This window comes from Desmodus rotundus, chromosome 8 (assembly GCF_022682495.2).
Source record: "Desmodus rotundus isolate HL8 chromosome 8, HLdesRot8A.1, whole genome shotgun sequence".
Lineage (NCBI taxonomy): Eukaryota > Metazoa > Chordata > Mammalia > Chiroptera > Phyllostomidae > Desmodus > Desmodus rotundus.
In genome coordinates, this window is record NC_071394.1 from 10,081,714 (window position 1) to 10,107,223 (window position 25,510).

Below are 25,510 nucleotides of genomic sequence, written 5' to 3' on the forward strand. Positions count from 1 at the left end.
ACGTGCTTTGTCTCTCAGGGGAGGAAGGAGGGGACAGTACCTGTGTAATGGGGCAGATGAAGTTGGTCTGACTTTGAGTCACGATCATGTCTTCATCCACTCCTTCTGTGCCCTCAGCGTCTCGGTCCGCCTGCAGACCATCTAGGGGGGAAAGGAAGTGGCTGAGCCTCCCCAGTGTAACACCACAAGATCAGGGAGGAATGGAAGGGAGGTTAACAGCTGCTGAGTGTATTGGTGTCAGCCCCTGGGCCAGGCACTTGGATGCGCATTAACCCTTCAGCTCTGGAAAGAATCGTGCGGGGTAGGTAGGATTCTGCCCACTTTTGGTGTGGATGCGGAGACTCCGAGTGGTAGAATCACCCTTCAGAGTCACGGAGAGTTACACTGTGAGGAGTGCCGTCTGGTGACCAAGAGTGTGGCTGTGGTGTCAGAAGGACCTGCTTGTCCCTTTCACCTCCAGCTGGGAGGTCTTGGGCTGGCGAGGTCCTTTTTTAAAGCTCTAGCTACAGCTACAGCGTTGTTGCGCAAACTCAAAGGGGTGGAGTGTGCCCTGCACAGCTCTAGGCCCGAGGAAACACTCGGTAACTGCTAACGACTGGAGGCGGTGCCGGCGTTATCTAACTTTTCGGTCTTTGGACCCTTTTATTCCTGAGGACCCCAAAGCACTTATTAAATGTGGGTTATATCTACCAACATCGCCATATCAGACATTAAGATGGAGCTATGTAAAAAATGTATTTATTAAGCTATTTAAAAACAACTCCATTGTGGCTGAGGCCTGAAAACCATTTATTGGCTTCATATAGGAGAACTACAAATTGCATTAATAAATGTTAAAGGTCAACAAAATGTAATGTTAGGTTAACTTTGTTAATTGTTGATTTGGTAATCAAAAGTATTTCACTTGGAAGCAATATGTAGGCTGGATTTAGGTTTTAATGCAGTAATTCTCAAGTAGTAGTAATGTAGTAATTCTCAGCTAAGATAATTGCTGATAAATTAATAGTCAGTTATAAGTTAAACCAGCTACGTGTAGCCAACTTATTTCCAAAGAAAAACTATAAAAATATTTTCAAAAATATTCTGGCAGCAATAAACTTATAGTTGAACGTGGAGGCTGCCACATTTCAGTAAGCCTGTTATGGTGGGGGGTGGGGCTCTGAAGTGCGGCTAGAGGGTCCTCGTGCTTCCCAGGACCTGTCTCTGGTCTTCACAGGGGGAGTCCAGGCTCCTTAGAGTCCTTTGTCCACCGAGCGATTCCTCACAAGGGCTCAGGAAAGCTGGGCAGGTCAGGAGGAAAGCCAGGAGCAGAGCGGGCAGAGTTCTCACTGATGGACTTTCCCAGGCCCCTCCTGTGGGCTGCCGCGCCCATTTCTGATTGGCGTTGGACAGGCCAGATAAGAGCGTCCCTTTGTCCACCGCTCACAGGGCTCACTCTGCACCAGCGGCAGGTTTCTGACTGTGTGTTCTACTGGGAATTCACCGGAAGATCTGTCCGCTAAACAACAGAGTTCGGCCATCGTGAAAGGCTGGGGGTTTATTTTTTTTTATTTTCTATTTTTAAATTTCAAAAGGTAGAGGAAGCAAGAAAGCACAAGGCAAGTGCCATGCCAGCCACGAGGGAAGGCGGAGTGGGGAACTTACACTGGATCAACATCAGTGATCACAGAAGACAGAGGCTTTGCAAAAGAAAGCCTGAGGAAGAATGCCCACAGTGAGTAAGAGCCCACAGACCGAGAGTCTAAAAAGAGAAAGAGTCTCCGTAGCTGAACTTCTCTCGAGATAGAACAGTTCCTCATCCCAAAACTGTATTGATAGAAAGTGGTATTAACGCTGGGATCCTACAAGGTCACATCTGGCAATAAAGACCACTTACATGAATTTAGCTGACCCAAAGACAAGTTTCTGATAAGCCTGGTGAAAGGAAAAAAATAGATCGAATCACACAGGGATTTAGCCCATCGATGTATGAGCCAGGTAAGCTACATTTGGACTATAAGGCGCACCCCCATTTTCCTCCCAAATTTGCGGGGGGGGGGAGGGGGAGAGTGCATCTTATAGTCCAAAAAATACAGTAATTTGAATCCTTAAACCAGTGTTTTGGTTCTGAGAGCTACTCCTCTCTGCCCCAAGTTACTAATTTATTAATAATCATAGCTCAAGTTTACTGAATGCTACAGAACAGCTATTGTGCTAATAAGCACATTATGTACATCGTTTCATTTAATCCTCAGAAAACACTCATGAAAAACCACCCTACTGTTTCCCACTGTGTAGACAAGAAAACTTAAGCCCCCGCAATACTTTTAAGGCGAGGGTAGAAAACACCAGTAGCATAATAAAGAAATAACTGGACTGCGTTAGTTTAATGTTCCTAAAGGGGCCTCAAAACTTTCCTGATTACGAAGAGAAGAACGAGAGCCCTGGTCACCACGTTGGCCACGAACCCTCCGAGCCACGCTGTCAGACGCCCATGCCACTGTGAGCTCCGGGCAGCTGGGCAGGCCGAGGGGCCACACCGTACATCCACGCGTGGGCCCAGGGCATGCCAGCGAGCTGCAGAGGGAAGCCCGTACAGAAACTAAAATTTACAGAGTGCCCAGATGTCAGTAACTTAAATGGGGTTTATCTGAAGACATAAAGTGAACACCAAAAAGATGGAGAAACCAGGGAAATGCTTGAAGTGGCCTTCGAAGAACAGTTAAGGGTTCCAAAAGTCTACGAATCTCCCCAGTGACGTGAAGCTGGGGGTGGGCAGGGAGGCATCCACTGGACTCCAAGACGTGGGTTCATGGTTAGTCAGTTATGACTGGTGACGAAGAGCTCAACAGCTCGGCCTCCAGTCCTTCTCACCTCAGCCACCTCCCTCGTCGTTCAAGCCCAAACCTTTGGAATCATCCTGGTTATTCCTTTTCCTTCGTTCCTCTCATCCAAACCACTGGCAAGTCCTGTGGACTGGTTCTCAGCTACATTCCCTCATCTAAGTCTATCCCGTTCTCTGGACCGCCACTCCATCTCAGTCCAAGTGAGGATGGTGCCCTGCCCAGACCGCGCCCAGCCTGCCTGCCCATGGGAAGCCGTGAGCACTGTTCCAGGGGCCGCCTCCCTCTCCCTCCCCATGTGCCGCACGGCGCTTTCATGTTTCTGGAACACACCGAGCTCTTTCCTGAATTTGGGCCTTTACACTAACCTGTCTGGAATGTTCTTCCTCCTGATCTTTGCATGTCCTACTCTTTGTCATTTTAAAATGTCAGCTTAAATGTCATCTCTTTGGAGGGGCCTTCTTGGAAGCCCCAAGCTACAGAAGACCCCCAGGCATTCTCTGTCATGTTACTCTGTTGTGACTCTCCGCACAGCACTTACCTGAGCATGGAGGTATGTTCTTGTCTGTCTCCTACCCTCCTCCCACCCCCTCCCTTTTTCTCTTCCAGGGTCTGTGTTGTCTGGTTCACTGGAGTTTCTGAGAGTCCAAAGTGTCCCTGGCATATAGTGACAGGTATTCAGTAAACCTCTAATTTAGTAAAGGGCTTTATCCAATGCGGTAGGAGTGGGCATGTTCTTTATAAGGATACACTTACCATGTTGAACAGATGTGGCGACACAAACGCACACACACAATAATGATTTTATAGGTTTTAGGCAAACAACAGAGGATTTCACTGTAGCTTGGGGTGCAGCCTTGGACCCTGAATTACATGTCAAAGGCAGGAAGTAAATATAAGTTTTACAATTACAGTAGGCCGTGTGGTAATTACAAAGGAGACTCTAGACATGGTCTTGTGGTCAGAAAATACATTTGGTCGTGGCCACACACAGCTCTGGTATTAGTCATTTGTCTGTCTCCAGGCTCCCAAATTTGGCCACCAGTTAGACCATTTCAGGCTGGCTGGGAATACAAGTTGGCTGCTATGTGCTTTTTCAGTTAATGCTGGATGTTTCTCTAAAAGCACCTTTCTCTTATGAGTTAGTGGCATATAAAGAAAACACTTTATAAATATGTCTTGCTTGCCTGAGATGCTTACTGGGTTGTCCAGATTATTTTGCTTGCACAGTGCTAGGATGGCTCATTTCAAGAGACTGGGCTATATACAGAAGGTTTGGGGGCCTCCCTAATGTGCAAAAGAACACTGATTCCAAGTTTGAAACTTTATAGTTACAGTGTCTGCGTAGTGTTTGGGCCAACTCCTAACCTGTTCCTCCTCCCCAGTAACCTACAGCGAGGGTTCAGAGTGGTCCCACCTGTCAACTTGGACATGTCGCAGACTCTGAGTGGAAAAGAATTCAGAGCAGAGTGTGTGTATGTGTGGTGTTGAGGTCACTCTATGGTACTGTTGGGTGTCTGGCTTTGCATCACAGTTTCTTCCTGGGACAGGGAGCCTGTCCCGAACACCAGCTATGTGGCTGGACCAAGATGCCATGGAAGGAACTGGGCCCTAGTTTGCAATGCTCTCTGGCACCTAAGACCACTGTGTGTGAATGGCTTTTGCAGAATTAAGATGCAGATCATGCCCAGATAGGGCCTACTGGAGTAAAGGTTTCCTGGGTGACAGGACCTTCACAGGCCGGCAAAATTCAACACAATTGTCAACAAAGATGTTCAACAAACATGGACCACATTAAAAAACTCCATCAGAACAATGGCTAGGATATAAGGATCCAGTAAATGTTATTTATCGTAAACATTTTACTAGAATCAGTGTTACATTCTTAAAACATTGTTACTGACGTTATCATCATTTTTACCACTACTGTGTGCCCCAGGCACTATGACTGGTATTGGCAAAAGCCATCCTTGCCCCCAGGGAGCTCAGTCACACAGGAGAGACAGGCAGGCTGCGGCCAGAGCCCTGTTGCAGAGTGCTGCGATCCTCAGGGCCTGAATGTCTGCTGGCTTAGTCACAAAATGCAAAGCAGTCTTGTGAGGGCTTTGCATATACGGACACCATGGAAAGAAGCTCCCAGACGAGGACAGTGTTGGCCTCTGGAGAGCTGATTGTCGGACCTGTGTCAAAAAGGAGGGCCTGCCTTGCCACCTCCATTTTCTGATGCAACCCTGCAGCCCCCTTTAACGTGAGCATTGCAGTCTTAGCCCCCTGAGGTCAACATTCCAATCAATGGTCTTCCTTCTTCCCTTAGCTGTAATCTACATGCATATCTCTAGCCAATCCAATTTAGTCCAATCCAGCCCCACCCAGCCCTGCCCAACCCTGGTCAATCCCTACAGCCAACCTCCCTCCTTTGAAATCCCACAACACCTGCTGGCTATACCATACTCTTAGCTCTAACCTTTTCATTATTCAGTAGTTTCATGGAGATGGAGCTTCTCTTCCAGGTGGAACGAAAGCTCTTCGAGGACAAGCACTGGGTTGAAGGACCCAGTGTGGACAAATGTGGGTTGAAATCAAGCTAACTTAACTCAAGGCGTCTGTCGAACATCTGCTCTGTGCTCATCGCTGCGCACGTGCCAGGTGTGGGTACGAAGAGGACTCAGGATGGGTCTGGTGGGGGGGGGGCAGCTCAAACACGTTCTGTTCAGGGAGTGAAATGATGTGTGCTTTGTACAAAGTACAGCAGTAACACAGAGCTCTCTGAGGGTGTGGCGAGGAAGCCAGGTGAGCAGCGGAGAAAGTGATGACTCAGCGGGCTCTCGGGGCAGTGTGATAAGAAGAGGGACAGCAGGATGCAGGATGACAGCATCTGCACCGGGGGCCCTGGAAACAGCCTGCCTGGGTTGCAGTCCTGGTTCCTTCACGTTCGTAGTTGGGTACTCTTGGGCAAGTTACGTTTCTTGCTTTGTCTCTATCTTCTCAGCTAATATGGAGCCATAAAATGGAGCTAATAATCGTATCTACTCCATAGAGCTATAAAAGGGGTAAATGTGTTAAGGTATGAAAAGTTCTTAGAATAGTGCCTGAGAAATAGCAAGCAATCAATAAATATGGGTATGATTATTAACATTATTATGCGGAATACCTAGCATATAGTGGGTACCCATAATATGTATGCTTAATTACATAAAAATGATACAGAATCACCCCAAAAGAAAGGACAAGAGAGTCCGACCCAGGACTCTGTCTGGGATGCGCTCTCTCATGCCCCGGGGCAGTGGGAGGCCTAAATTAGCCCGGCTGTGTTTAGCTGACACAGCGCTATGAACATCTTCAATTTCTGCCCGTTTTCACTTCCATGGCTCTTTCGACACACTCCACTAAAGATCTTGAAAGTAAACTGAATGGAGAGTTTCAAAACATTTCCTCCAAATGAGCTGACACTCGTAATAAGATGCGCCCTTCACATCATCACATCCGCATTAATCTACCTACTGTCGTTTTAGAAATGTGCTTCGTCCTCAGCTGCCGTCGTGTAATGTCTGCTTCCACTTATTTAAGTACTGTCAATACATGCCATCTCAAAACGTGAGGGCTTTAAAATAACCAAAACCCAGAGCATTCTACTGCTGAGGCAATAACCAACCAGTTTTTGATAGTCATACGATATTCACTTCAAGCCAACAATTACTGAAAATATCCCCAGACTCAGTACATGTATGTAATACCTCTTCTAAGAGAAGGTCTAATGACCATCTCTAGACTACCGAACAAAAGAGGAAATCTAACGTACACATTCTATTCCTTTGTTCTGGGCAATTAACCAGAAAACCACACAATAGGAAAACTCTGACGAGCCAGCACCAAGAAGGTCTACAACTCACCATTATTCAGATCCAAAGCAGAGCATGAAGCAAGCAAAGATCAGAAGATGAGAAATGCCATTTGAGCTGACATATTTTACTTTAGAGGGTTATAAATACCACCCATCCAGGGAGCTAAGACAGTACGTGAAATCTCTATGTTTAAACTACCTGACTGTCTCCTTTTCATTCTCCCTGCTGCTGTCCTAACTCAAGGCCTCAGGATTTCCTATTTAGAATATTGCCAAGGTTCTTTGTTCATCTCTGCCTGAGCCTCCCCCCAATCCATCCTTTCTACTCCCACTAGTCACCCTTCTCAAACCACGACCTGCTATGCACAACAGCGAGACTTTTCACTAGTTGGCCCTGAGCACCTTCGTCTCCTACTGCTACTCACTTGGATCCTGTCTCAGCCGAGTACAGTTTCCCTGCACTGGCCGTGCCACTCTGCACCTCTGCCAGCCCTTCCCCTAGCAATCTCTGACCACCCTCTGGGGCTCAGGGATTTCCTCCAGGAAGTCCCCAAGCACAGGTGATCCCTCCTTCACCTCCAGCGTCTCCGTTGAACGGGCTGTAATCACGAGTTTGCTTCTCTAGCTTCCCCGCGAGACTGTGAATTCCTTAAGGGAAGGAACTCTGTTTTACTTATCTCCAGATTCTCGGAGCCAGGAAAGATGCAAGAACTTAGTGAATGTTCGCTGAGTGAATGGTTGCTGAAATAAGAGAATGCTTTGAATATTGCTATAAGGAAACGGGCAGGGATAATAAGACGAAGACAGTGAAGAAAACTGTTTTGAAGGCAAGTATTTTAGAATAAGACAGCTTGGTCCTTGATCTAATTACTCATTTTCTAGCAAGGGAGCCCCATGGCACTGCCTAGGCCATTCCACTCTACGTTCTCTGTTCTGCTTCAGTGCAAAAGCAAATTACCAAAGATGACGGAGGTCATACTCCGCGAAACAAGCTGTATCACATACTGTCTTTAGATCATTTCTAATTCTTTTTATTTGCCCCCAACCACCTATGTTCCTAGACAAGTACAATATGTTATCAAAAGTGTTATCCGTTATCAAACACGTGGAAACGATTTTGCGTTTGCTGGGCTCACCCAGGGAGGGCAGAGGGTAGGTGCAGCGATACTCAGAACAGCAGCTTGTATAACAGAGGGACACTGGGGACAGCTAGGGAGCCGACAGACTGGGAACTTAAGGGGACCATGGCAGCTCCGCTCACCACGCCCCATAGTTGTGAAAAATAATATGTAGCACTGGGGATACATGTTACCCCCCGAGGTGAAAAATGAAATTAAAACTGTACACGTAGGGTGATCAATTCACATCTTAAAAATGGTACATAGAAAAAAGACTGAAAGGAAGTCTGATGCAATACTGCAGCCCATGGGGTCCGGATGACATCACTAGTGTATCTCTGTGAACTGGTGGTAGAGGCATCAGGGAAAATGTCTAAGCTTTTGGAAAAATAATGATTTTGCTGGCACACTTTACAGCTGGCACTCGTCACAAGGCCAAGGGCTATTTGTGAGGCACGCAGGGCTGACGGCGCTGAGGACGGAGGATTTGTTTATTCAATTTGTCAAACTGAAACAAATTATGAAATCAAGTCGAGAGACTATTATATTAAAAAAGGAACTTTAAAAATGACCATTGCTCAACTTTAAAACTGCAACGTTTCAAAGTTGGGTTAAGGCAGGGGCTATGACACCATGCCAATCCCTGACATTTTCTAGCCATATATTCCTAATGACAGTGAAAATATTCCAAAGGTATCTGCTCCCCTACAAGGAAATACATCACCTTTTACACATTATGTTCTCTTCCATCTCTTCTGACTTCCGACCTCTATCCAGAGCAATAATGAAATACTGGTACAGGAGGCGAGACTTTAGTAACAGAATAAAGCTGGCCCTAATACCACACTTGGTTTTGTGAAGCTTCTCAAAACAAAGGATACATTTAACTCTGAAACGATCAAGTTCGATCCTCCAAGGACCAGGAGTGCCTGAAGACATCCGTGTTGGGATCGAGTGCAGCGGAGGAGGAGGTGGTTGTGTTAGGTGGGGTGGGCAAGGGCCGAGCTGGTCCCATGGGGCGGCTCTCCCTGCTGTCCTGAGACTGTGTAGTGACCAGCACGCCTTCCCTCCCAGGGGCCCAAAGTTTCATCAGATATGTTACTCCACAGGATTTACTCAGCAGGGTAATTACAAAATGCCACAGATTCTACAATAGGTATTCATTAAATAGGCTCATTTTTCCATGCATGTGACAGAGGATCAAGACTTATTTTTGGTCCACTTAAAAATTGTTCTTTGTGGTGGCACAATGTCGTCATGTTAAAAAAGAAAAAAAAGAAAGGGGAACCATCCCCAAAGTGCCTTCAATATGGAAGAAATTAAAAAAGGTCACAGCCTGAGGGTCCAAATCTAGTGAAGCTTAACAAGCCTGTCAGCAACCATGTCAGCAAAGCCACCCAGGGCGCAGCGCTTGCCCCAGCCTGCGCAGGGCTCGGGCCGACCCGCGGGGCCTCCGCGGTCAGGAGCCCATGGGCCCTCTGGTTGGCCCTGACATCTGTTTTCAGTTTCTCAGGGCCTGGTCTGAAGTCCACATAACAGAAAACATAACGAAAAACAACTCTGCCAGCTGGATGGAAGAAGTAAAATGAGAGAGAGAGGAAGAAAGAGAGGGGGCGGAGAGACACAAGAGGGATGGAGGCGGTGGGAGGAAGAGCAGGAGAGAACGAAGAAAGGGAGGAAGAAGCGGGGAGGATGTGGGAAGTCTCCATTCAATACCACAGGAGAGGCACCACAGCTGCCGCCAGAGGCCCTCGAACCCAGCCCTGGCCTCCAAGCTCTCCTTCCTCTCCTCACCCCCTCCTCCTCCACTTTCCATCCTCCCAGCCTCCCCACATGCAGAGGAAGACACATGACTTCACAATCGGGATCAGCTTAGGACACAGCTCTTGTGAATGTGTACAATAGAACTGAGTCACTTGTTCATTTTGTAAACATGAAGAAATCACACTTTTAAAACTTCCTCCTGCATGACATTACAGCACCTGACAGTATGCTTAGCATGAAACATTTACTCTTTTCCTTATCCACACCCAAAGGTGTCAGGAGGGACAGACCTGCGTTCGCATCATATTTCAGGGCAGGTGATAAGGGAGCACCTGGCTGTGGTGACTCCCTCCTCGGGTGGGCCACGCAGAAAGAGGGACAGCCCAGGGAGCCGTGTGCCAGGGCCACGGCCTTCCTCTGGGAAACCTGCCCACTCAGGACTCCGGGCACTCACCACATCACCAGGGATCGCCTGCTTGTGCCACTGTGCCCCTCACTAATCTGTAGGCAACTGAAGGCCCGCGACTGCTTTTGCTCATCTCTGTATCCCTAGGGCAGGGGTGTCAAACTCATTTTCACCGGAGGCCACAGCAGCCTCTCGGTTGCCTTCAAAGGGCTGAATGTAATTTTTGGACTGTATAAGTGTAACTACTCCTTAACACTTAAGTGAGAGCTCGGCGCTGCTGCCCGGATAAAACAAGGTGGAGGGCCGGATTCGGCCCGTGGGCCTTGTGTTTGCCACCTGTGCTCTACGGCAAGGCTGATGCCAGAGGCTCAGTCAGAACATGGTCTGATCTAAAACAGTCCTTGGTGACTCAAGAAATTGCTCTGTTGCCTCCCTAGCTCTTCTGCGAAAAAGGGGTCTGTGCAAGGCCTGTAAGGCGTGGACTTCGGGACAGCCGGTCAGGGCGGCCCTAGGTGCCCCGGGCTCTGCCGTAACCAGGGCGCTGCCCTTCCTGCGGGCATCAGTCTTCGTTCCTGTGTGCTCACCAGGACACTGTGATGGTGAGATCAACCTTGTGTCCCCCTCAGAGGAAGAGCCTAATGTAAATACATCAAGGAAGTAACCAAAACATCAGGAGCGAGGAGAACTTGGGGGACAGTTTCTGGGAGGGCCAAGCAGGAGACTGGCTGGGCCTGCTTCCACTTTCCCAGCCTACAGCGGGGGGCCAGGCCCCAGCACCCCAGCGAACAGTCTACAGACACTCACAAGCTCAGAGGCAGCGGCAGTGTATGCGAAGGAGCAGACCGTTAGGCAGGACAAAGCAGAGGAAGCAAGGAGACCAGGAGAGAAGAAGAAAGGCTCTCGGAACCTGCTTCACAAACACCACAGGAAAAGCAGAAGATCTCAGACAACGTCCTGTCTGAGCAGAGTGGGGACGGTGCTGCTGGGTGGGAGCCACGGCCTCCAGTCTCCAGGGTGGATCCAACCTACAGGATGTGGCAACACGCGGGAGGGCACCGAATAGCCAGCACGCACCCCGCATCGCAGGGCAAGGCTCTAGTGCGGCTCCGCGGTTTCCAACACCAACCCTCCACCTCTTTGGCACGCTCTCTGAGGACGAGTCGAGGACACAATGGCGAGGGGACAGGCGAGGTGATGGGGAAGCCAGTCGGTCGCTCACTCTGAGCCCCGTGAGGGAAAGCATAGCAGGGAGCCCAGGAGCCCGCAGAGGAGACGGGCTAAAAATACACGGAGGGTGAACATCCAGGAGGTAGGGAAATTACGCAGGGGAGGTAATTAGCACCCTAATTATAGGGGTCGTAATGAGAAGCAATGGAATGAAATTAAGGAAAGGAAAAATTTAATTGTTGGGTAAAACGGGGCCCATTGTGAGGGGAGCGCTGGGTCTCCCCTGTTCCTCACGCAGACGGAAGGCCATCCGTCCTGACTGAGCTGGTTCAAAATGAGCCGGAAGCTATTTAAGGGGGCGTTACTTTTGTTACCTGATGACACAGAGAGGCCTAGCACAGCCAGCTTTATCCTCCTGTTCTCTGTTCTAAATTACATGGCGCAGCGGCTGATGATAAAACAGCCTCTGACTGTTTCATCCCCAAAATATGATTCAACATCTCAGGAGATCGAGTGGCAGAGTGAGAACAAGCAAAAAAAAGTAGAGCACAGCGGCATGCTCCGTTTACAACGGTTTTAGAGACCAGAGCTAACACAAAAATAGGGCCTGCGTCTTATTTTCAGAACTCGGTTACGTTATTTTTCAGAATTCATGTAAGGACGACAATGAAATGGAATTGATCATTGTCAGCAAGGGTGAAGAGCACCAGCTCTCCAGTTCCAACCCAGTTTCCTAATGACAGTCTGGGGGCGCTCTCACAGCCGTTGGGTGACTGGAACTTACAGCCCAAATGTGCTCAAACTTCATGTAGTGTTAACAGGCTGCCATGCTGGAGGCTTATGGTTTCCTAGGATCAGGAGGAAAACTTAAGGAGAATTTATTTTCTCTTTTCTCATTCAGGAGCCCAAGGTATGGTTCCTGCAACTTTCATTTGCTAAATGGCTGCTGAGCACTACTGTCCCCCAGGAGCAGAGGGTGCAAAGCCCCGGGGTTGAAACAGACAAGTAAACCCATGACCAGAGCCTGGGCAGCAAGACAGCCGTGAGCTTGGGGGCTCACAGGGAGGCTTCTAACCAACCCCCCCACCCCCCACCCCGCCTGCCCGAGGGACAGTCACACCAGGAGGGATCTTGAAGGAAAAGGACGGAGAACGAGCAAAGGCAAAAACATAAGAGGAAGCATGCTTGACATGCTCTCTTTCTCAAGAGAAGGGTTTACAGCAGACACACCAATAGTGTGCACAAACAGCCTATGTGTCTATCCCTACACATTATTAACAGCATTTTAAAGTCAGGGTTTTTTTTTTTTTATATTACCTGATATTTTCCCAGTATTATTATTTACACACCTCCTACAATGCAAGTGAAATAGGAGCTTGTCTGCTTGCTTCCTCTTCAGCCCACCCAGCCAGCACCATTAGCAGAGGGCCTGCCATGCATGGGGGGCCTGTGTACACCAGGATCGGTGAGGCAAAGCCCATGACCTGAGGGACTCACTGTCTCGTGTTGGGACAGAGGTGCCATTAAAACACAGTGGGACACATTCTATGAGCTTCAGCAGTGGGCTGCAGAGGAGGCAGGCCATTGGGGGGGGGGCGGGGAGAGGAGAGCTCCAGCTGGGCTGACAGGCAAGAGGGATCCAGCTGCATCTGAAGAACTCGAGAGTCTGGGGCAGGAACACGGGGACACAGGAAGTAGGGAGGGGAAGGGATGCAAGGCAGACCAGGATGACACCAGATACTGCTAAACAGTGATCCTTTCATAGCAACAATGTGTCGGGGCACTCTAAAAAATGGATTCCATATGTGAATTACAAGCATAATGGCCAGGCTTCTCAGGGTAAGTCCTACCTTGTGAAGAGGGTCTCTGCTCTTCCCCACTGGTTTGCTTATCCTTGCCCTTCATGTCAGCGGTAAATTCAGGGCTAGAGCTATAAATAAATTCTCAGAATCCTTTAAAAACCTTTGGTCTGATTTCAGATGCTGAGATATCTTAAGCACTGCTATGGCCTGAGTCAGTCCTTATCAAAAAACCTTTTCCATAAACACTCAGTTTCATCATGCATGCTATATTTGTTATTCCGGTAATAAGTTTCATTTAGAATCCTGCTACAAACAACAGGCACTGTATTTTGAAAGGATAGACAGCCTGCAGGCAGATTCAAAAGCAGAGTTTACAACACTCAGGATTTTATAATGCAGGTTTTCATCTTGTACAACATCAACTGTATAATTGCTAACTTGATTTTTCTTTTCTTCTCTGTATTGCTTCGAAGGTTCTGATGAAATGTTTGCTGCCATTGCTAATGAAATTCAGAGAAGGACCATTGGTTTTTAACTCCGCTTGGGACTTTCTATGCAATAGATGTTTGCACAGCGCTGTCAGAACAAGTAAGATTGGTTATTCCTAAGTGCAGAAGGGACGTGGCTTTTCAAAGGAAAAGTGAGAAGAAAATTCGAGCAAAGGGGACTTGAGGAAATCTGGCTGGAAGACACTTGGGTGTCCTGTTGATCTGATTGTGTGAGAAATAGTTTCAAGAGCTTTTATATAAAAGGCATTGTTTTTCCCAGCCAATATGGGGGGTACAAAACACAGTGCCTTCAAGGTAACTGTTTGCCGATCACAAGAAAATAGTACGTGGGTGGAAACTGCACCAGAGTGACTGAAAGTTCCCAGCTCTGTCACCAATATAGGCCACATGGCTGCTAGTGTCCTTGACCTTGTTCCTTCTCTGACTTGAAAAATAAAGGGATGAGGATAGGAAGGGAGTAGATTCTAGAGTCTCAAAAACCCATTCCAGTTTTAAATCCTCTCTCTTTCCAGTCATTTTCCAAATTTTACCCCAAGTGGAATCAGACCATGTTAAACACAAACAAATAAGGTTTTTATGACTATTTAAGGAGTTGACTCAAATGACTGCTCACACTGATCTCAAAGCCAACTGTTGCTGCCTTTAAGAGTCAACCTATTTGCAAACCAAACTTGCATAACATCCTAGTTTATGTTACAGAAATAAATGGCCATTAGTAACTTAGCAAATAAAATCTGAGTTTCAAGTGATGAAAACATGTTTCACTATGACCAATATTGAGTATAAATTGAGCAATAGAGATGGTTACCCAAGTAGAACAGGTAGGTGCAACGTGGTTGTTACCAACATTTTGAAAACTGTGTTCGGGAAGCCTTAGAATCACAGCATTATTTTACAGAAGTCAATGGACCACAAAGAACAATTATGTTGAGACCTGCCATACACTGAGGAGGGTAGTAAGGTTGTAAGTCAGCAACAGTAACAGAAATTAAGCCAGTAGCTCAATATATTTTCCCAGAAGAAGCAGACTTCTTGCCGTGGCAAGGACACCTAACCTACTTTTAAAGCAAAACCTTGCCCCGTTCTTTTCATACTTCAAGACAAACATCTCAAACATCCCATTTTTCCAAGCTATAATTATTTTTTCAAAGACTTCTACCAATTAGTTCACACAAACCTGTAACTTCACAAACATTACGTGGCCCATTGGTTGTGGAAAAGGGCAAGAAGGTCAGACCTGGAGACACTGTTCAACAGAGATGGACGAGTCACGGTATTAGCTGGGGAAGGGATTCCCACAGCCTCCAGGGGCCTTGCTGGTGCGAAGGTCTACACTGCCATTAAGACCATCTGTTTAAAAATATTAAAAAGCACACACCGGAGCCCATATATTTCTTGAAGCCCTTTATTTGAAGATGCACCAACCTGGAAGCCCAACCCATTCCCACGTAAACTAGAATGTGGCTTGCAAAGAGTTTTCAAACAAGGAACTCACATTCTCCTGAAGAGTGAGTTGGCTGCAGCTAATATTTCATCATCCATGCTCCAGACAGCAAAATGTCACACATGGAAAACAGAACTGTGAACTTGACCATGTGACTTTCCCTGTGGTCAGCTTCTCCCACTTCCATTCTGTATCAGTTTCACTCAGCAAGACCCCCGGCATCCTCCTCAGCTCTTCCAACCCAGTCTGCTCCTCACCATCCTCTCACAGCTTCTGACTCTAAACCGGACCAGCCTCCCCCTTGCCCCTGTCCAACTTCTGACGGAGACAGAGAGGCAGAGTGGGAGGAGCAAGGGGTTCCGAGTGGGATCTAGGGGAATCCTGCCTCCCCTCGTTGTCTGGTCTCGGGCAAGTCATCACCTCTGAGAGCCTTGGTTTCCTCATCCGTGAAATGGGCAACACTTGGCTGGCAGGACTGTCGTGAGGACTGAGCATTTCACTGAGTACCTCCTTTAACTTAAGTGATTGGTTACTTAAAGTACTTAGCACATAGTAAAGCACTATGCAGGTCTCTTTCCTTTCCCTGTCCCTTGGGCTCCAGTTTACTGCATGTGTTTGCTTCTGCTTCCTGCTTCAAATCCGTCTTTCCCATCTTCTTCAAAACCATTTCAATATCCATTCCTACTGGCAGTGGGGGCCCGCCAGGCTTCACTCTCCCTCTCCTCTCTCCGTTACAAGGTGCTGTGTGACAACAGATGGACTCTCCTAGTTTGTCTCTTTCCTAGTCCTGTCTATTCACTTCCTTGCTACAATGCCTAAGTTAATGCCATATGCACACAGGGCCATTCATGATGTTTTCTGTGGCTCTATCTCAATCAATGCCACTATTATCATCTGTTCAGACGACATATCAGACTACCTATCCACTTTGAACTTTCCCCTTTGGTTGAGCGATGCCTAGTTCTCAATGTTAAACACCCTCACTCATCAGCGACTCTATCATATATGACATCTGCTTACCTTTCTGATGTGATCCTGCCTCTTCTCCCACTGGGCCATGTCACCATGTCAATGATTTACCAAGTGAGTGACTCCTAGTCATTTTCCCCTTGACCTTGAGCATAATTCAGAATACTGCAAGAGCTTGCATTGTTTTTCCCCCATCCTGTGAAATAGCCCCCATTTTGCTCCTTTCTTTGTTTATCGACAAAAATAGAATTTTTTAGTTACCTCCTGCTACCTCTAAATTTCCTCCCAACGTGCTCAGAGAGGCCTCAGGAAAGGAAACAGCATGGGCTTAAACCCTGCCTCGCTTGGTACCCCCGAGCAAGCCACCCCATCTCTCTGTCTTCTCATGTGTAAATGGGAAAACACCTGCCCGGCAGGACCGCTCTGAGCATGGAGTCACGCTGGGTAAGATGCTAAATGAGGGCCCAGCACACGGCAGCTGTCAAGAAACGGGGAAAAGGACATTTCTCAGCCATCCACAGCGGCTTCCCACAGCCCAACCCCCTCCTCTCACTGGTAGCGATGTTGAGGGTTTGGCTCAAAACTCAGGGTCCTACCTTGACTTCCCTCTGCAGGACAAATCATCCCCAAGACCCTCATCCACTGCTTCAGGACTTCTTTCTAGGTTGCTTTAAGATACTTTGGAACATTTTTTGAAAAAATAAAAATCCTACTCCAACACACTCTGCCCAGCATCTCTATGACACATCCCAAGGTCTGCAGGCCTCATCTCGAGGTGTCCCAGAAATACCAGCCCCCATCTAGAGCCTTTCCTGATCACACAGAACAGACGCTGTCCCTTTCGGACCCTTGAGAAAACAGTTCTGCTCAGGCATGGGGAGGTGGGGGAGAATTCTGGTTGGACTAAGGCCCTTCACTCCTCCTGGCCAGGGATGCAGAATGGATGTCTCCAAGCTCCTCTGGGCTGGAAGACCAGGGTCTCTGCATTTAATATACCGGATCCCGTCTTCTCTGCCGATCAGTGTTGTTCTGCTGCTGTGGGAATGGCCCTGAAGTCCCTCAGCTTCAGCGGCTGTTCTCCAGGGCAGAGCCCATCACCTGGGCACTGGACTTAACTAAGCATGCGTTTAGATGACAGTGATCAAAGCACCTCCAGCTATCACCAGGTGACTCAGACCTCTCTGCAAAATGGCTTTATTTAGCACCTTTCAGTTGTCTGAAGAACAGAACGCGGTGGACTCAACGCCCTTTAATTAATTTAACCTCATAATGGCTCTTCAGGGTCAGGAGTGTTTCTCTCTAGAGCACAGGAGAGAAAGTACAGACACAGCTTCGCAGGCATCTCCTGAGTCCACAGCGGACCCAGGGGCCTGGACGACTACTGGGACGGACCCTACCCTGCCTGGGAGGGAGACCTGAGTTTCAGGCCGGCCTCGGCCATGGACGAGTGCGTGCTCTTGCAGGAGGCACCTCTCAGGCCTCGGTCTCCGCATCTGGAGAACGGTCTTGAGCAGTGATTCCCAAGCCTGGCCGGAGCTCAGAACCACAAGGAACAATACAACGTGCAAAATAAATCTCGGTCCCGGGTCCACTCTAGGAGACTCTCATTGCACAAGTCTGGAGTGAGGCCTAGGACACTCGATTTCCGTCTGTGCCCCGCAAACAGGAACAAAGGGCAGTGGCCGCAATAAATGCTGATGAAACTGTGAAGTCCCAGCTTGGTGTTCCATTCAGACAACTCTTCCAAGTTCCAAAACCCATTAGGTCATCTCCCCCCACCTCTGAGACCCCAAACCGCTGGACCATTTCCAAGCATACTGCATGGTCGCTCACCACGTTTATGAGAACCCAAAAATGTTGAAATCGAAAACTGGTTCATAAGACTTACAAGGCAAGTAAAGAGGTGACCTTTTTTTGACAGAAATCCAAGCTAAAGTGCAAGACTCATGCCTGAGCAAAGCTTCTTGGAACCAATGGAATGGCGAAAAGCAAAGGCAGGAAGCTGCAGGCTCGCCACAGCAACGTGCAAAGCGTCTTCAAAGGAGAACATGCAATGGGCCTGGATTTGCTTGACGAAAGCTTAAGGATTTTGTGAAAGTCTTAGGAACAAGGGGGCAACTGACCTCAGAGCCATCTGCTCTGTCACTGGCGCCCTCTTCTCTCGCGCAGGCTGACTCCGGGAGCCAGGCCCGATGCAAGCGTGTTCACGCACTGCCCCATCCCACTGACACAGCCCTTGATGCAAGTGCGGTGATCACATTGGATTGAAAACTGAAGTTCACAGAGCAAGCTGAACACAGATACACTCCACTCCGTAAGTTACGCAATACTGCGAACACGACCTTAGGAGCTAATGCACCCAAGGTCAACTTTTCTAGACTGTCTAACAAATCTGCCAGTTTCCGAAGACTCTGTGAGCCGGAGACGAAAGAAGGCCCTTTACGGGATTCTCAAATTTGCTTTAGTTAGCGGAATTTGGACGAATGGGAAGAGGGTAATGAACACAATGAAGAAAGCTGGAGTCCAACTCTCTTCCTGCATGCTGGTTTGCTCCTGCCTGCACTCTGGAAAAGCCAGTTTCCCATCTGGCGGTAGGTTCCATTGTCGGCAGACTGAGGAGGAGAGAGCTACTTACACGGCAAGAATGTTGTGGGAATTAAATAGATTAAGTCCACAAAGCAGCTTTGATCTCCTTCGGGAAAGGTGCCAAGCAAATGAAATACGGAAATATTGTTTGTGCTCGCAAAGGTTGTTCCTGACTGAGGCTTCTTGTAAGAAGCACCCTGCAAACCAGACACCTCCCCTTATTCTCCAAACTTTCCCAATTTTATCCCTGCAAATAAATGTGTGGTTGTGAGACGTGGACCATGCTTTATGCTGCACATTTACTGTTGGTTAGAAATCGAAATACTGTAATTGCATCTTAAATTCCTCATGAGGGGATTTGGGTTCTAAAACAGTAACATGGTCAAATTTAGAAGGGAGCCCCTAAACTTACTATTATAAAGCATTAATAGAAAAGCGTAGAAGAAGACCATGGCTGCTTCCTGTGAAGAAAGAAGAAAATGCTGTGTTTTCCTACCCTCTTCGAGGCTACTCGTTCCCATCAGGTGGTGCCTGACATTTACACAGTGTTTTACAATCTTTTTATCATCCAAGGCTCATAGGCGCCCAGTGAGGCGGCGGGGTGGGGTGGCCCTGGGTCCTGATAACCTTTTTAAATGGTGAGGAAACAGTCACAGAAAGCTAATGACCCGTTCAAAATGAGGAGGCACCTTTCTGCCTTAACCCATGACATTTGACCACTCCTTTCAGAGCGCCTGGGCGCAAACACAAAAACCTACTGCGCAAAGGGAATGTGGTTTGGGTTTCTCTTTCAGTGGACTAAGTATTACATTAGAACTGAAAGAGGCCTGTGGTCCCCTAGTCCAAACCCTGCACCCTGCAGATGGGTCCTAGACAGAGGTGAGCACCCGGGGCCTCCTGTTGCTGAGAGCCAACGTCAGGATGACCACCACTCGGCGATGAATAGTAAGGGAGCAACACCCGCCCTTACTATTAACGTCGCCGCCACCTCCACCAGCACCACCGTTTCGTCGAGCACTCACCCTGCTCCAGGCCCTGAGCACTCTGTGTGAACTAACCCAGTTCACAATGTGTCACACCACCACTCTGCAGGTGACAAACAGTCCCACTTTACAGACTTGGACACCGAGCTACAGGGAGGTAAATCTGTCCAACGCCCGACCGCTGATGAGTCTGGTCGCAGTCGTCACACTGGTTACCACCCTCCATACTGTGCTGGGGCCTCAAGGTAAAGAAGGGCCTTCAGAAACTCAGCGTCTGTCCAGGGGTATTGGAGCAAGCTGGACAGGTGTGTCTCTGGAGAATAAGAAGAAGACCATCTGGCCATGGGATGTGCATGAGCAGAGGCCAATGTGGGGTCCCAAGTAGTCATCAACCTAAATACCAAACTCTGAATGTAAACAGAGCCCACTCCTTGCTCAAAAGGAAGTGTTCTTGTTAACTGAAAAGAGAGGAAACAGGATATCAAAACACAATGGCAATTCAGAAGTTTTGCGGCAGCTTTGAAGGAAGGGTCAGGCTGACAGAGCCAGTCCCGCTCACTGCTGGCGGTGGGGCGCGGCTGCTGTCCCCCAGACTGAATGACCTGGGGCACTGTGTCCAGGCCGAGGTCAGGTTTTACCACTTCCAAGCCCATCTCAACGACTGCCTTCCCGAGATAACTACCCAGAAAGGATGCCCTGCTGTGGGCTGAGGCCAGGCTGGTCTTGCTAAAGCTTCTGACTTGGTTTCCCAGGTGGGGATGGCACTGAGACATGCAGCCTCCCTTGGCGCTGCTGTGACATGATATAAGGGTGGTTTCTCCGCGTCTAAACTCACAGCTCAATGCTGGGTGCGTATGGACGACGCCCCGCACATCTTAGTTCTGCGGACTGCGGGGACAGGTCCCACGTAGGTAGTGGGTAGAGAAGGTGCGGGGCCGGGGTCAGGAGATCTGACTTGGGGCCCCACTGAAGCAGTAACCAGACATTTCCTCATCTATAGAGGGTTGGGACTAGATGACCTGGGGTATTATTTTTAACTACAACCTTTTAAAATTATAACTCCCTGCCACTAAAAAGAAAAACACCAGAAGGTAGAAACCCAGCCTGCTGGCATTAATGGAAAGGCTGACATTGTTTCTGATGAAACACGGAGGAAGGCTGTGCTATCACTGAATCAGGCCAGAAACCAAGCAGTAAGGTTCAGGTTTTGTGCGCCAGCCTCTGAATCACACGGAGGATCCTCAAGACCACAGTTTGAAAATCCCTGAGCTGGACTCTCACGAGACAACTACTCAACCACCCACCTCTGGCTTGGCAGCGAACCAAGTTCCCAAACCAGCAGGGCTCAGCGTCCGGACTGTCTCCCGTGTATCGAAACACTCCTTGTGGCTGTCACAAAACCTGGTCCTGGCCCTCAAGATGCTCAATCATTTACCTGTTCATAGCTCTCCACATGTTTTCATACATATTTGTTTTCCTAGAAGCTTACGACAGGCATGGACATTGACCCTTCGAGGGGGAATATAGTTCTTATACTTAGCTCCACCTCACCCTGCACTAACGTGTGACTTACAAATCTAGGAATCTCTTCTACAGATAGATGCATCATAAAGGTTCCTACCAGCGGATTTAGAAAATGTTACTTGTGGACATGGTTCTGACACTCAATTTCAATGTGATACCTAAAAAATAAAATGATCCAAAGAATCTGTAGAAAAAAGCCAATGGGGAGTCTTTGAGTGATGTTTGCCTCTTAAAAGTGACTGTCCAGGTTGGAAAACTGAACTGTGCTATCTCCTCAAAAGTTAAGTCTCACTAAAGCCAACAGTTTTTTAAAATGTATTTCCCCGTGCAGGAGAAACCTCACCCACAATCATGATAGCTCTGGAATATGGCAGTCTCATATTGAGGAGGAGCTCTTTAAACCATATTAATCTCAAAAGATTCAAAGGGAACTCCCAGATTACCTATTCATCGATCTAGTCAGACCCATTTAGAGATACGAGACTCAGTAAACCCATTCATGATCATCCTTATGGTGACTGACTACTCAGTATGATTTTGCCTCCAAATCCTTCAATAATTACACCAATGGGAGAAATGGGGTCCTTCAGTCCAAATGTTTGCACCTGTAAAACTCCTAAAGCAATTTTACTTTCAACACCTTCTATTTCCTTCCATTCTATGTCCAATACTTAGATGGAAAAAACTTCTAACCTCTTTAGATCTGTGCTTGTTCTTTTTTTTTTTTTTTTTTTTGAATTTTTGCCAAGGTTTATTTTTTAATGATGTGGGTGAAATAAAATGCATTCAGAGACTGTATTTTTCATGGTCACATAAAATTATTTATAATGTTCACAACAAATCTAGTAACATAGTAACACACCATTGGTTAGACTTTTGCTAAAATAATTTCTGAGTTAGGTTTATTATGGTTCCGAAGCGTTCAGTCTACAGGAGAACACAGCCTGAACGGCGTCCCGGTCGCACACTGCCTCGTCACCCTGATGGGAGCGCTCTGTGCGAAGACACTCTGTGAGTATTGTAGCTGTCCTGAGTCACCCTCTACAGAATGCCCTCTCTCTGACACTGTCTCAGACACGCATTTTCCTCTGGTAACAAGGCTGTAGCTCCCATGTGCTACTAACAGTTTATTCTTTTAGCTCAATTTAAAAGGCCTTCTGAAAAATAATACTCTCTTAATTCAATCTGGTCAAGAAATGAGGCATAAAATATTTTATTTATTTGGAACAAACTCATAAAATCTATTTCTTAAGCTGGAATAATCTTTAAAGTCTCCTATAAAGGGGACATTCTACAGCAAAAGAATAAAAAAAGCAAACTGGATTATATATTAATTATATTACATTATATCTTTCAATTGGTAACTACATTCAATTGGCAATTATAGTTCAGTTGACAATTCCCAATTTTTGTTTTTGTCTTTGTATCTTTTTAAACCAAGTTTTCTTTTCAAACGTTTAGCTGTGCACGCATATGGTTAAGAAATTTCAACACAAGTGAATAAAACGAGAAGTACAAGTCCCCCTCCCTTGCCCACAAACCCACAATCCCAATCCTCAGAAATAAGTGCTAAGTTTTTGCGTGTACTTCAAGAAATCCCTGACACACACACACTCACCCCCCCCAAGATGTATTTGTATATATGTACTATATATAAAGAGACACATACACACATATATAATATGTTGGTATCATTTCATATTGATAGATATAGGTTGACTTCATTAAAAAAATAGCTGCTTAATATTCTGTTTTATAGGCACCCAGAATTCATTTACTTAATCCTCTAATAATGAACATTTATGTAGCTTCCTGTCCCTCCCTTCTACTGAAGTATAACTGACATGCAATGAACTAAAACCTAAAGTGTATAATTTGGTAAGTGTGATGTGTGCATCTGTGAAACCATCACCACAGTCAAGAGAGGGAACACCAATTTTCTCAAGTTTCCTTGAGGCCTGAGTATCCTTCCCTTCTATACCTTCCTGCTTATTCTTCCCACCCACAGAATGATCTGTTTTCTGCCACTTTAGGTCAATTTGCACAGTTGAGTTTTATGTATAGAATCATATAGTATGTGCTCTTTTTTTTTTTTGAGCTCCTGGCTGCATGTACAAATAGTTTGTTCCTGCTTTTTTTGCTGAGCAGCATTATAGGCCATGGATAGACCACAGAATATCCATTCGGAAACTGATGGCCATTTGGATTATTTCCAGTTTGGAACAATTATAAAGAAAGTTGTATGAACATCTGCACAGTAGAAATTTTTGTAGAGACATATGCTTCCAATGTTTTTTTAATAATACCTAGGAATGGGGTAGCTGTCTTGTATGGTAGGTATATACAATACTTAACAGTTTTTTTTAATTGTTGTTCAATTAGAGTTGTCCTCATTTGCCCCCTCCTTGCCCTACCCACCCCCCGCCTCCCATATTCAATCCTCCCCACCATTGTCTTTGTCCACGGGTCCTTTATACATTTCCTTGACTTGACCCTTCACCTCCTTTCCCCCGTTATATAATATCTAACTTTTAAAGAAGCTGTTGAATTACATTCTGATGTGGTTGTATCATTTTACATTCCCCCCGGCTACCTAACAGAATGAGATACTCCACATCTTTGCTACCACTTAGTACGGTCAGCCTTACATTTTTAACTTTTAAAAATTTGAGCCAGTCTTATAGATGGGTAGTGGCATCTCATTAAGATTTTAACCTCCATTTCCCTAGTGACTAAAGAGGTTGAGTATCTTTACATGAGCTTATTCATCACCTGCCTATTTTCTTTCAGTGTCTGTTCACTTGAATATTTTTGGCTATTTCAATAATTTCCCAAAATCTTTTTTCTATTTTTATTGGATTTTTAAAATTTAATTGAGTTTGAGAGTTCCTTTTTGCATTCTGGATACAAGCCCTTTCCTGGCGTTGTGACTCACAAGGAACATGGCCCAGTCTGTCACTCATCTACTCGTTCTGCTAAGAATATCTATTGAAGAGCAGTTCTTAATTTTGATAAAGCTGACTTCTAATTTAAAAAAACAGATTGTTCCTTTGAGTTGTATCTGAGAAATCTTTGCCTAAAGCAAGGAAACAGTTTCTCCTATGTTTTCTTCTAGGACTTCTATGGCCTTCGGTTCTATATTTAGATCTATGACCCTTTTGAGTGAATTTTTATATATGAAGTGCATTATGGATCAAAGTTTATTTTTAAAATGGACAAATAACTAATTGCCACAAGACCATTTGTTGGAGAAGGCCGAATTGTTTCTGCATGTTTGTAGAAATCCGCAGAACTGTCTTTTCTCATTTCTGAAAAATGAACTGGCTTCCTACGTGTGGGTCTATTTCTGGACTCTATTCTGTTCTATTAATCTGTTTAACTGGGTCTGTTTACTACACTGTTTAATTACCATAGCTTTGCAAGTCTTGAAGTCAGGTAGAGTAAGTTCTCTAATTTTGTCCTTCTTTCAAAAGTTATTTTGGCGGCTCTAGGTCCTTTGCATTTCTACATGAATTTCAGAATAAGCTTGTCAATTTCAACAACAAAAACACCCTTTGGGATTTTGACTGGGGTTGCTTGACTAACAGATCAATCTGGTGAGAAATGATATCTTAAGTATACTGTGTCTTCCAACTCATTAACACAACGTATCTCTCTGTTTATTTAGGTCTTCTCTGAATTCTCTCAGCAACATTCTACAGTTCTGGCACATCTTTTATCAGATATATCCAAAGGTGTTTAATGTTTTGATATTATATAGGTCATTTAATCATTTTCAGCTTATGATGGTTTGTTGTTAGTATATGGAAATAGAGTTGCTTTTTAAATTAATCTTGTATCCTGCAAATTCATTAAACTCACTTTTTAGTTACAGGGGGGTTTATCTGTAGATTCCATTGGATTTTCTGCACAGGTGGTCCTGGCATGTTCAAATAAATAGCTTTGCTACTTTCTTTCCAATGTGGATGATTTTTAAAGAGTTGAATCTATTGGGGGTGACATTAGTTAATAAAACCATACAGGTGTCAAGTGCACAGCTCTATAACACATCATTTGTACACTGCATAGAGTGCTCACCATCCAAAGTCAAATCTCTTTCCTCCACCTATTCCCCCTTGTCCTCTTCCACCCCCACCCAGCCCTCCCCCTCTGGCAATCACTCTACGGTTGTCTGTTCTATGAGGGTTTTTTTTGCTTAATCCCTTCACCTTTTTTACCCAGCCCCTCCAACCCTCCTCCCCTCTGACAGATGTCAGTTTGTTCTCTGTATCTATGAGTTTGTTAGTTGACTTTGTTCATTAGATTCCACATGTGAGTGAAATCATATGGTACTTGTCTTTCTCTGACTGGTTTAGCGTACCTAGCACAATACTCTCCAGGTCTATCTGTGCTGTCTCAAAAGGTACGATTTCCTTCTTTTTAACAGCCAAATAGTATTCCTTTGTGTAAATGTACTACAGCCTTTTTATCCATTCGTCTACTGGAGGATACTTGGCCTATTTCCGCATCTTGGCTATTGTAAATAATGCTACAATGAACATAAGTGTGCATATATTTCAAATTAGTGTTTTGTGT

The 25,510-nt window shown here is 46.2% G+C and overlaps 1 protein-coding gene across 3 annotated transcripts in view; it reads right to left on the reverse strand.

The window, feature by feature from the left end:
- Positions 1-25,510, reverse strand: part of NSMCE2 (NSE2 (MMS21) homolog, SMC5-SMC6 complex SUMO ligase) — a 201,057-nt gene that overhangs the window by 9,373 nt on the left and 166,174 nt on the right. For all 3 annotated transcript variants that reach the window (XM_024572177.3, XM_045181571.2, XM_024572178.3), the window contains one exon: positions 41-141. In XM_024572177.3, the coding sequence (XP_024427945.1) occupies positions 41-141 (101 nt within the window). The remainder of the gene's footprint in view (positions 1-40; positions 142-25,510) is intronic.